Source organism: Agrilus planipennis, unplaced genomic scaffold, assembly GCF_000699045.2.
Source record: "Agrilus planipennis isolate EAB-ADULT unplaced genomic scaffold, Apla_2.0 scaffold33, whole genome shotgun sequence".
In the NCBI taxonomy this organism is placed as follows: domain Eukaryota; kingdom Metazoa; phylum Arthropoda; class Insecta; order Coleoptera; family Buprestidae; genus Agrilus; species Agrilus planipennis.
The window spans coordinates 1,386,701-1,398,973 of record NW_020438896.1 but is presented as its reverse complement, the minus strand read 5'-3'; the positions used below and the strand labels follow the sequence as shown (position 1 = coordinate 1,398,973).

Here is a 12,273-nt window from a genome sequence, read left to right as displayed (position 1 = left end):
TATTTTTTTTAAAAAAGAAAGTTCAGTAGAAGATATTTATTTAAACAGCTTGTGTGGAGAAAGGATAGACTTTCTAGAAGAGTTTTAGTAGAAAATGAAAGATGAAAATTAAATGAAGGATTTATTTTAGCTTTAAGAAGTACTTACAACAAACGAAACATATGATGGAAACAATGCAAAACGCCAAAGGAACAGTTATTGCAATTATTATTAACGTCATCGGGTCTTGCTTGTTCAATTTAGCGAATTCAACAGGGTCGTACATATCACTTTCATTACTTGGCGCACTCCAACCATACATATTTAGAGCGGACGCTCGAAATACATATTTGTGATTTTTTTCTTTAAGGCCTGCTATTTCCCAGGCTGGTTCTAATAGAAAAAGTTAAAAGTATGATAAATAAATATAAAAACGTTATTGTTATAATCCTATTTACCAGTTCCATTGTAAATTTCTGTCCAGGTGTAGTTGAATTCTTCTATAGCAGCTTTATTGTCATAATCGGTACTTCTTTTCCTGCGTTCGTTATAGTATAAAAGTTCCATCACTTCCAATTTATAAAGTTCTATTACTGCACCATTATCTTTCGGACTCTCCCACATTACAATAAACTTTCCACTTTTTAATTGTAAATAGGGCCTTCCGGGTGGAGAAGGTCTGTCTCCTTAAAATGAATTGAAAAGTTGTGATATGTAGGGATTTTAATAATAATAGTTAGTGGGAAGAAATTATTAACATCTGTTCAAACGATTATTATACGATAGGGCGATTAATTAAAGTAGAATGTATAAAGATAGGAGACGAAAAATTAGAAGAAGTGACCGATTTCAGGTATCTAGGAAGTCAGATAAGTCAGGACGGAAGGAGTAGTAGGGATATAAAGCAGAGGATAGCGCAGGATCTAGTCGTCTTCAATAAAAAGAAGTCACTTCTATGCTCGCGAACGGTTAATTTAGAAATCCGAAAAAGGTGTATGTTTGGAGCGTGGCGCTGTACGGGTGCAAAACATAGACAGTAGACGCGGCGGAAAAGAAAAGGTTAGAAGCTTTCGAAACGTGGTGTTACGAGCAAATGATGAGGATACCGTGGATAGAGAAGGTTAGAAATGAAGGGGTATTAGAAAGAGTAAGAGAGCAGAGGACTGTATGGAAGTCAATAAGAAATAGGCGAGTTAAGTTAGTACGACACCTTCTCAGGCATGAAGGTCTAGTCAAAGACGTATTAGAGGCAGAAACGGGAGTTAAGGGGAGTAGAGGTAGACCTAGATTAGATTACTGTTCGCAAATAGTTAAGGATGTGGATTGTTCTAGCTTTAGGGAAATGCGAAGATTAGAGCAGGATAGGAAAGAGTGGAGATGCGTGTCCAACCAGTCTTAGGACTGACGACCTTATGATGATGATGAGAAAGTATAGACAATTTAATTTTCTTACCCAGCGTTTCAAATATAAATCGCACATCATGTGGCCAATAATGTGGTTCTGAATATAAAGGATACAGCAATTTCATTCTGAACTTGTACTGCGTTTTGGGTTTTAAATCGTCCACTATAATTATAGTATCATTTCCATCGTATTCAACCCTATCCTCAGAAATATCTTTCCAAACATTGGATGCAAGTAGCGAATACTGTATATCAACTTTTTCTGCATAAGTGTAAGGTTTCCAAATTATTTGCAAAGTAGTAGCTGTTGCATTGAGCAAACTTATTTCCGAAGGTTCGGGGAAAGTTTTAACAATTATACTGTCACTGTCGTTGAATGATTCGTTTGTCTGGCTCTTAGCCCTAATCCATATTGAATAAGTTTCGTTTGGTGCTAATTTACTAAGAGTTGATGTGAATAATGTATCATTTGCAACATGTTTTTGGAGGTTTTTTACTTCTTGTTCTCCTTTTTGTCTTATTCCGTGCGTGCTTTCTGTTTGCCAATGTATTTCGTATGAAACAAATTCTCCGTTCAATTTTTCCGGTGGAGCCCAGACGATTTCTGCCATATTTGGATTTAATACAGTCGCCGATACGTTTCGGGGTTTCGAGGGAGCTGCAAAAAGATATTAAAATAGCAAGCAAAAAATAAAAATAGATAATGATACTTACCACCTGCAGAGGTTTGTATTATGATTGAATGTCTGTTCTGGGATTCAGTCTTCATTAATTCCATAAAATAATTCTTGACACTTACCCAAAAACTGTACTTACTAAATGGTTTGAGTCCATCAATGGTTAATACCTTTTCTAATGTTTTTATTTCTGAACAGTCGCCGAAACATTCGTTTAGATCGTTCTCATGGTACTGTTTGTAATGAATGGTATATTCTACAGTAGCTTGAGATACATTTTCGCAATCTTTGTTTAAAGTGACCTCGGGCATAGCGAGTGTAAGACTGTGAGACGTCGCATGCACAAGGGATATGGTTGTATCTTTTTTGTATTCAGGAACTAAACATTTTCCTTCAGGATATGGTTGCATGTGGGATCCATATATTTGCATGTCGTGGGCATCAGATATCTCTTGACCTTTGGTAACGTTCAGTTCTTTCTTTCTTAAAGAATAAAGGTGACCTTGTGTTTTATTCGTCCAATACAAATTACTAAAGTCTGATTTAAGCTTTTGTAATGGAAAACTGTCTCCAACAACCTGATGGTTTGCTAAAATTTCACAGTGGCAACCGTCTTTATCGGATGAGGTTATGGCGTGGGTATCACTGTCGATGAAGATTATTGCCGGTTTTGTTTTGGAGTCGGAATGATCAACGGTGAAGGTCTTTTCTACATTTGGGTATACTGGACAGTTACAGGATTCCTCTTCTTCGCTTTCCAACGATCTTTTATTGTGAGATCGTTGTACGAAGAAAGGACGGATATCAGAGCCGTTTAATTCACTTTGCATTATATGATTCTCACCAAAGTAGTTTTCTTCCACCCAGTAGAGTTTTCTAAAAAATTTTGTATCTAATGTTATAAATCTTTTATGAATTCAATGATTACCTTGTAAATGGAGATATTTCGATTTTTGAAATGACCGATGATGTTGTTAAGATCGTTTCAATTTTAGAAAGTCCTTTATCGATGTGATTAAGATTTAGTTTGTATATTGTGGATTCAGTTATGCTATTTGTTTCGAGATAATATAGACTTCGTTCCATCCAATCGACTGTTAAACTTAAACAAGAGTTATTCAAATCTACTAACTTTGATTTCTTATGATTTTCCATGTTGTACATAAATAGTTCCTGCATTTTGTTTATCCAAAACAGTTTCTTTTCTTTAATAAGAAATGCCATTTCCACTGGAGTACTAATTCCATGTAAAATCGAATAGTTTTGGTTATTATCGATATCTTGAATAAAAATCGAATCTTCTGAAGCGACTAGGAGTTTTGGTACAGGATATTCGTCACTAGTATTTACTGAAATGGTTGGAGATATCTCTCCATCTCCTACTTCTGTAAATGCTTGAACCTGAAAACATAATGATTTGTCAAACAGTAAACTTTATGTATGAATATTCAACGTTACCTGGAAGAAATATTTCTGACTCTTCAAAAGGTTTTCTAAGTAATATTCTTTTTGATTCGCATCAGCAGTACTGTTGTTAATTACAATTATGTCAGAACCATTGCTGTTGTACCAACATTTGATTTTATACCCTTTGATAATGCCATTTGAATAAAGGGGGGGATTCCATCTGAATGTTGCTCTGACGTCTTTGTATTCAAAGTGGGGATACTCATGAGTAATATATACTCTGAGATCAGTTGGAGACGAGGGTGTAGATGAAGGAGAATATATTTCAGTAATGGTGATTGGTGAAATACCCCAGTATGTATAAGCTCTCAAATTAATCATTAATTTTGTAAATGGGGCAACCTTTTTCCAATACTTAATTGAAGGCGTTTTTGTTACAACCTAAAATAAAGTTATTTTTGGTTGATAAAGAGCATTAAGAAATGCCAATAATTTTATTTTTTTGGTTGAATTGTTCTTTCATTTAGCTATTATTTATCTATTTACTTGAACTTCAGATCCATCGGTGTTATCGTGAAAATTTCCTTGGATAACGTCCACTCGAATTTCATAAAACACAGTGCCATAGTTTACATTATCTACTGGTTTCCATTCTATATAAAACGAATCCCACATTCCACGTACCTGAATTGAGCTTTGAATAACTTGTTCTGGTAAAACGTTGAGGGTTTCTAGTGAAATATCTAAAAGGGTAAATACAATAATTACATGAAGGATTATAAGGAAAACCATATTTCCAACTTACTAGGCCACTGAAGTAGATCGGAATCCATGACTGTAAACGTAGTAAGCCCGTACAAACTCTTGCCTCCAAGTCTTGCCATATTGTTACCAGTTAAATTACTAATAATAGCATTTTTGTCATTTTGTAACCACAACAATCTATTGTTGAAGTAACAAAGGGGTCCTTGCATATACGGGTCTGTTAAATTAAAAATTTTAGGAGGAGTATTTTTTAATGTATCAATACCAGCTAACGGAGCTTGATAAAGTTGGGATCCGTTTGAACCACGCACAATCCAAAAAATTGAATTATGATCAAAGTCCAGTGTTAAACCCATTACTAAAATTCAATTACCTTTCTTGTTTTACAATGACAATTTATCCAAAGTAATATTTTACCTTGTATTGTAAAAGATTTTGTTGAATAATATGTAATGCGGTCAGCTCCATTTAGATGGGCACATTCAACTTCGTAACCCGTAGACCAGTACAAATATGCTCTCACTGGATCGATTGATAATTCCTTTACCGGTTTCAAAATTGGCAATGGTTCTTGGTGAAAGCCATTTAGGTTCCCTCGTATTATCTAAAAATTAAACACAATTCAAAATCAGGAACTCTGATAGGACCAAACTTTGTTAACATTTAACTTACGACTTGTTGTTTAGGATTGGACCAGTACAATTTCTTACCAATCCAATCAATTGCGACACTACTCACTGATTCAATATTAGTTAGAAATTCACCAGTACGACTTGTTAAATTATATGAAAATATTCTTGATGTATTGGTCACCATATAGATTTGGTCATTGTACCATTTGATATCAGTAAATTGATTATTTTTGAAATATGATTGTGGAATGAGTTTTTCCACATTTCCACCAGTTGTGTCAGAGATAAACACGCCTTCCGATGCCGACCAAAATATAGTAGGATATTTTTTACTTCTAGAAAGCTTAAGAGTTCTTCCTCGAAATTCCTTGGACCATTGACCTATTCCACCTTCCGTATATGCTACAGCATTTATTACGTATTCTGTATCAGGTTTAAGATCCCGTATAACGAAAGAAGTGGTACTAATATTTGTGTAATTAAAAAATTGACTGGTGTTGGTATCAATCACTGATATTGCGTAGGTCCAGTTTTGCCATGCTCCTTTGCCTGGAATGTGAAAAAGGAAGTGATTTCTGAAGTTTTGACGCTTTTTCACTCAATCACCTTGAAAACCAAGTAAATGGGGAGCTTGCCACGTGGTTTTGGCCAAATCGTTTCCAAAAATGGCTTGCAAAGCGGTTGGGGGATTAACAGGACTTGGAATTGGTTGAGAATCAGGATGACTAATAATAATATTGTGATATTTTCTATCTAACGGATCTGGTAAATTATTATGGTAGTGAGTATCAGTGGCGTTTTGATATGCTTCATAAAAAAGCTCATCGCCGTTGGTCCAGTAGAAAAGTTGGTTTACTGTTGCAATGGATAGCACCTTTTGCATTTTTGCTTTGATTATGTTCTTGCTCATCTTTTCGATTTCTTTTCTGAATAACATAATATTGAAGGACGAACTATACTTTAATAATCGAAATGAATGTCTTACCCGTTTAAAGACACTGACATTACAGTATTATCCCGCTGACTAGCCACGAGCAAACGATAATTTATACAATCTATAGTAAATGCTCCTAAATCGAGAATGGAGAGAATTTTTAAAGGTTGATGTTCGTGTTTTAGGCCATTGCTAATATCGGCTAAATCTAATCGGTAAAGACCATTGTAAGTAACCCAAAACAGAAATCTAAAAGTAACATTAAATACATAAAAATTAAGAGGCGTAAATGTTACTATTATCCATATTTAATGTAACAAGATAAAAGGCTTTTACAAGTTTCAAAATTATTTTTATTAGAGGAACTGCAGCATATTTGGGATACTGCAGGACACATGAAGACATCGAGTATGAAAAACTGGATGCCACTTTGGCATTTCAGCTACCAGCCACAAGGGAAGAGATGCCTGTTTTGAAAACAATTTCGGTAAGAATGCAATCAGTGATAATCATTTATTGTAATACTTTAAATCTTCATAGTATTGTTAGTTTATGATATTACTATGATATTGTGAATATACCTAGAATTTAAAATGTGACTTGGAATTTTATGTTAGGGTGGTATGTTGTTAGTTTGGAATACCGAAAGACAGCATAGTTTGGAATTAATTAGATATTATTTTAGTTTATTTTGATTAAAAAAGATTGATTACCTAAAGATCTAAAGACTATAAAGTTGTTACAAAGATAAGAAATCTATTGGTTTCTAAGGAAAAGTGTTAGCAAATGTCAAAAAAATGTGCTGCAGTCAAATCTAAATTTTTGAAGTTTTTTGTTTGATAGGCATTTTGATAATGTTTCTGGTTTTTGTTATGTTTGATTGTTTTTATTATTAAAGTTTAATAAATTGTCAATAGTTTAATTTATTTTCTATTGAGCCATCCCGTTTCTCTTTAAATTTATCCTCAAAAAACAAAGTAGTATTCCAAATATGACGCAGTTCCTCTACCATCTACGTTCGTTTGGTCACTCCGTGACTTCATCAATTGAACGAATTACAATTGAATTTAGTTCATTATATTTCATCCACATGATGAAGAGTTGGAGTGGTGAAACGGTTTTAGATAAAAAAAGTATTTAATTCTGGAATTAATGAAGGCATTTTCTTTGAATCTGTTAAATAAATATAGTGAATTAATTAGAATTTGCATTTACCCGTTGCACGGGTCAACTTCCATATGGTGGGGTTTCTCTTGAAGTCCAGCGACAGCAACTTGAATTCCTTTTCCATCCAAGTCGCATCTTGTGACCTGCCAAGTCTTTTTGGGACCAGAAGTTTCACCAAGAATGTAAAGTTGATTGTTTAACCAGTCGACAGAAAGATCACGAGGCCTAAAGTCAGTGTTATGTGTTTCTGTACTGGATAAGACTACAGTAACGTTTTTATTTTTATTCTCTGATAAGTTCATACGAAGAATGCTTTCCGACGATCTTGAAGAAACAGAGATGAAAAGGACCTGTTTGCTAATGTGAATGGCAGTACCTATAATGTTGAATATAAGGCATAAAAGAAATATAATTCATGTCATGATCCTTGCCTCTGATAATTTTATTATAATTAGTACTGTACAGTACTTTTGTTTCGTCTAGTATGTTGACGCCCCTCTGAACAACGGTATGATTGGCAGTTAAAATTAAAATCGGTTTTTGACTACGCTCAACTAAAAAAGTAAGAATTAAATCAAATCATTTGTTTCTTTTTCAATATTTCAACGATAAATACTTTTGGGTCTAGGAGAAGTTGATACGGTGGTTTGTACCATAGGTCCAGAACCTACTCCATTCCTCATACCCATCGAAATAGTGTAGCTGGTATTAGGTTTTAATCCACCAAAAATAACTGAAGTTCCTCTTTCTATAGGAATGTCCTGTGATTGTAAAAAATATTCGATAAAATCATAACAATTTATTGGTATTAGAAACTGGTACCTACTACAACTTTTATAGGTAATTAGCTGAAAGGAAAGTCAGTCAAAACTTACTTTAAGTAAGTATTACTTACTTACGTTAAGTATTACATTGAATACGTATTTGGCAAATCTGTTTTAGAAAAGTTGTAGTTTTATTTTAAGTATTTGATAAATATATTGAGTGGTATGCATGAAATAAACGGAATGCTAATACTTCGAGAAAAAACATTTACTTTACATAAGTACATAAGCAATGTACCACAAAGAGGGAGACCAAATAGGCGGTTTGAGTAGTAGATACTACAAAATTTTGGAGTAGATAATCTGAGGCAAAGTAAATACTTTATACGGTAGTATATAAGTAGGTATATACTTCACTATATATATACTTGAAACATTAACAATATATTGATAGTATTGTATATTTTCATGCATACCACTCTATATAAAATTGTGAAGAAATAATAGTAAAATTAATAACAGGAGAATGTTAACAAGCGGTTTAAAGACAACAATACAAGACAATAATAGGTACATACATAACATACACAAACAAGAGGTAGTAGGATTTTTTTGTGTTTGAAAACTAGCAGAGTGTATTTATTGCAAATAGCAAAGATATGAAAATTTTAGTTTTAATATAACAAGGCAATAAAAAGAAACATGAAGCATTTCTGTGGATTGCTCTATGAATACTATTAAAAAAAACTGTATAAGAGCGAAAAACTGCATAGGCACTGGCTAGATTTCTATTAGGATTAAAGAAATGTGATCTTCTTTCTGAATTGTAATTAATAAATGAAAAGAAAAATTAATCAATGTTTTCGTCAGAAGAAATATAAAGAAAAATAAAATATTTAAAAAGTAAAAATGCATTTAGAAAACATTTTTACTATTAGGTATTAATTGAAATCTCCATCAGAAGTATTGAGTTTACATAATGTGTGTATTGTACATTGGTACGTTCGTAGATACAGAATTTAAAGTCTAAAATTAGTTTAAATTGTGTATAAATGATTGATAAATTTCATACAAAAGGATTTGAAGGTTGCTGGGCAATTTTGACTCGTTTTTTTTTAAACAACGATCAAAGTCGGAAAATTCAGTTTTCGGGCCATAGAATTTTCTGTTTACGTTCTACAGTAGTACCGGTGAAAGTTGTATGGATATTGAAAGATCTTTAATTTCACTCTTTATATATCAAAATAGATGGATAACTTTTCGAGATAATGACGAATAGTGATGAGCAAAGCAAGAGGTCAAGACCAAGACTATCCCAGTCTTGGTATCGGTCTTGGTCTTGCTTATGCCTTTTTGGTTTTGATTTTGCTCAAATACTTTCAGTATTGCTCTTGGTCTTCGTCTTGCTCATATAGTCTTGGTTTTGGTCTTGCTGACATAGTCTCCATCTTGGTCTTGGTCTTAATTAATTAGTTCTTCTAAGCGCAAATTTTTCTATTTATCCACACAATAATTGTCTTAAATGCTGAAATTTTTTGTTATACATACGAGCTTNCGTTCGTAGATACAGAATTTAAAGTCTAAAATTAGTTTAAATTGTGTATAAATGATTGATAAATTTCATACAAAAGGATTTGAAGGTTGCTGGGCAATTTTGACTCGTTTTTTTTTAAACAACGATCAAAGTCGGAAAATTCAGTTTTCGGGCCATAGAATTTTCTGTTTACGTTCTACAGTAGTACCGGTGAAAGTTGTATGGATATTGAAAGATCTTTAATTTCACTCTTTATGTATCAAAATCGATGGATAACTTTTCGAGATAATGGCGAATAGTGATGAGCAGAGCAAGAGGTGAAGACCAAGAGTGTACCAGTCTTGGTATCGGTCTTGGTCTTGCTTATGCCTTTTTGGTTTTGATTTTGCTCAAATACTTTCAGTATTGGTCTTGGTCTTCGTCTTGCTCATATAATCTTGGTTTTGGTCTTGGTCTTGGTTTTGGTCTTGCTGACATAGTCTCCATCTTGGTCTTGTTCTTAATTAATTAGTTCTTCTAAGCGCAAATTTTTCTATTTATCCACACAATAATTGTCTTAAATGCTGAAATTTTTTGTTATACATACGAGCTTTTCATGACTTTTAAAGAAAATGGTGACGATAATTGTGAGAGATACGAAAAACTCTGAAAATTTACCCATCTTCCAATACATAAATTGATCTTTTAGCGAACAAAATGGTAGGTACAAGGTACTCGAAAGAAGTAAAAATAAATCCAAAAAAAATTTGTTTGTCTATATTCTAATCATGTGTTATTCAGATGTAGGAACTTCAATGACATTCTTGTAGATCCCTTTTCTCGAACACTGGCAAAGTTTATTTTATTTATATTTAGTGTTAAAATATAGTAAAGCAAACTGAAAATTTCAAATACGGTACACTAAAAACGTTTTGTTCCAAGAAAAGGATATACTAAATTTGTTTTGAACAGTTTAACTCATACATCCACCAGAAGTAATCATTTTTCGCTTAGTCTTGCGTATTTGGTCTTGGTTTTATTCGTTCGGTCTTAATTACAAGATGAAGCCCAAGATGAAGCCCATTGCACTATTTTTGCAATAATGACCATAAGTAACATATTGTAGCAAGCACGAGTGTATTTGTGTGCGATCGGGCACATGTGTGCGTGAACAGCTTATCGACTCGCCGACTAGCCGCCTTTCTTCATGTGCGCCGTATTTGTAAATGTGTGTGTCATACCTGCGTTCTGGGAAAGCAGTTAAACAGTTAAAAAAATAAACTATCCGGATGTTTCCAGAAGGCTCCCGAAAGTAAACAAAAGTGTATTTAAAGGAAGAGACGATCGCTGAAAGGAGAAGAAATAAATTGACTGTTACAGAAATAAACTGACAGTGATAGCAGTGATATAAATAGCGCAGTGAATAGTGATATATTAATAATTTAATAGTGTTTTTAAGTTTTTTAATAATCAGTGTAAATAAATAGTTTTTGTCGTTATCAGTCTTAGAAGTTAATTTTGCTAAACCCACGAACATTACAATATAACATCTTGGTGACGGGGCTTTGTAGGTCTTTATTAGAGTGCGAGCTAGATCTGTTTAATAGTTTATGAATAATTGCATATAGACAGCAACATAATGGATCTAGAGATGTTTAACAACGTGAAATGGGTTCTTGGAAGGATGATTTACAAGCCAAGTTCAAGAAATAAACCATTTCTTCAAAAAGTTGTTCGTAAAAGGTCCATTTAAATGGGGACATTTTTTGCTTACAAGAGTAAAGAAAATAGAACAATGTGTTATTCTATATGATAAACGCGTCATTAGACGCATTGAAAATCTAGTTGAAAAATACACACTTAATAAAAGATGAACCTTTCATGACCAATAGCGGCCATGATGGAAACTTTTTTAAAAGTTTAAGCTTTTTGTGTCGTTTGAATACAGTTTGATTTTACCATACCAATACCTATTGGTAGTCACCTTTCTTTTGTTATAGAAATCTAGCGCATGAAAAGAAATTATTCATTTTAATTTATATTAATAAGCAAGAATAGAGTAATTAATGCGTTGAGTGCAACTTTGCTAAAGATTGTGCATAATTATTATTAAAAATAAATTTTCTTTTAGTGGCACACCTCAAGTGCCGAGTATCCTTGTGGGGCGTTTTCAGTAATACGAAGCACATAGGAAAGGATAGGGCCGTTAGGAAAGGGACCGGGTTCCCAGCTCACGCTGATGCGCGTACAATCGACTGTTACCGCGCGTACAATGACAGGGGCTGATGTTGGTACTCCTGCTGATAACGTGCTGATAACTACACTTTGTTCCGAAACAATGGGCTTCTGCTGCTGCGATAATAGGAGAGCAACTCGAAACTGGAAAAAAGTACAATATTTAGAGCGATAAAGTTTCGGGGAATAGACCCAAAAACCGGATAGATTTGTAGGATATAGTAGCGTTATCCCTAAAACTCGTTTCGACATTCAAGGAGTTACCCCATGTTAAAGAAAGTCACCAACTAAATGTTGATGAGCATCCAGTCCAAATGCGTTTTAAGGTTTCACGTCGAATTTTGTGTTTTAGTACTTTATTTAATGTAACGAGTACATACTTCAACGAGAAAAGCACAAAAAGAACTTTAACGAAACCAATAATATACAGCAATTTGGTCGGTTTTCACCAATGTTTATTATTATAGCAATTTCTGTAAGTGATAGCGATGACGGCGCATTCGGCCAATGAATGGCTTCGATGTGGAAGCAAATGCAGCAGCTGATGTGAAAAGGTGGGCCGAACTTCCGCAGTTGCGGAAGCCGAAGCAGAAATCTGTTGCAACGGTATTTTACAAGATATACGTCCAGTTAAATAAAATTATTGTTAGATTGAACAAATTGTACTGAAATAACATTAATTTTTAAGGATAATTAAAAATTTATTTAAGTACAATAGAATTATTTTCATTATATTGTGCATTATTTGTATTCATTTATCATATTTGGAATGTCTCAATATCGGGTATTTGATGTT

At 33.6% G+C, this 12,273-nt stretch overlaps 1 protein-coding gene across 6 annotated transcripts in view; it reads right to left on the bottom strand.

Moving 5' to 3' along the window:
* Positions 1-12,273, bottom strand: part of LOC108744502 (proto-oncogene tyrosine-protein kinase ROS) — an 80,771-nt gene that overhangs the window by 2,862 nt on the left and 65,636 nt on the right. For 3 of the 6 annotated variants that reach the window (XM_025973163.1, XM_025973165.1, XM_025973164.1), the window contains exons 5-20: positions 11,382-11,621; positions 7,582-7,726; positions 7,397-7,519; positions 7,014-7,341; positions 5,850-6,047; positions 5,471-5,790; positions 4,905-5,413; positions 4,650-4,836; positions 4,273-4,590; positions 4,014-4,210; positions 3,519-3,908; positions 2,989-3,461; positions 2,098-2,936; positions 1,433-2,041; positions 438-665; positions 148-372 (exon numbers count right to left, since the gene is read on the bottom strand). In XM_025973163.1, coding sequence (XP_025828948.1) covers positions 148-372; positions 438-665; positions 1,433-2,041; positions 2,098-2,936; positions 2,989-3,461; positions 3,519-3,908; positions 4,014-4,210; positions 4,273-4,590; positions 4,650-4,836; positions 4,905-5,413; positions 5,471-5,790; positions 5,850-6,047; positions 7,014-7,341; positions 7,397-7,519; positions 7,582-7,726; positions 11,382-11,621 — 5,329 coding nt within the window. The remainder of the gene's footprint in view (positions 1-147; positions 373-437; positions 666-1,432; positions 2,042-2,097; positions 2,937-2,988; positions 3,462-3,518; positions 3,909-4,013; positions 4,211-4,272; positions 4,591-4,649; positions 4,837-4,904; positions 5,414-5,470; positions 5,791-5,849; positions 6,048-7,013; positions 7,342-7,396; positions 7,520-7,581; positions 7,727-11,381; positions 11,622-12,273) is intronic. The other 3 variants (XM_025973166.1, XM_025973167.1, XM_025973168.1) reach the window with 3 other exon arrangements.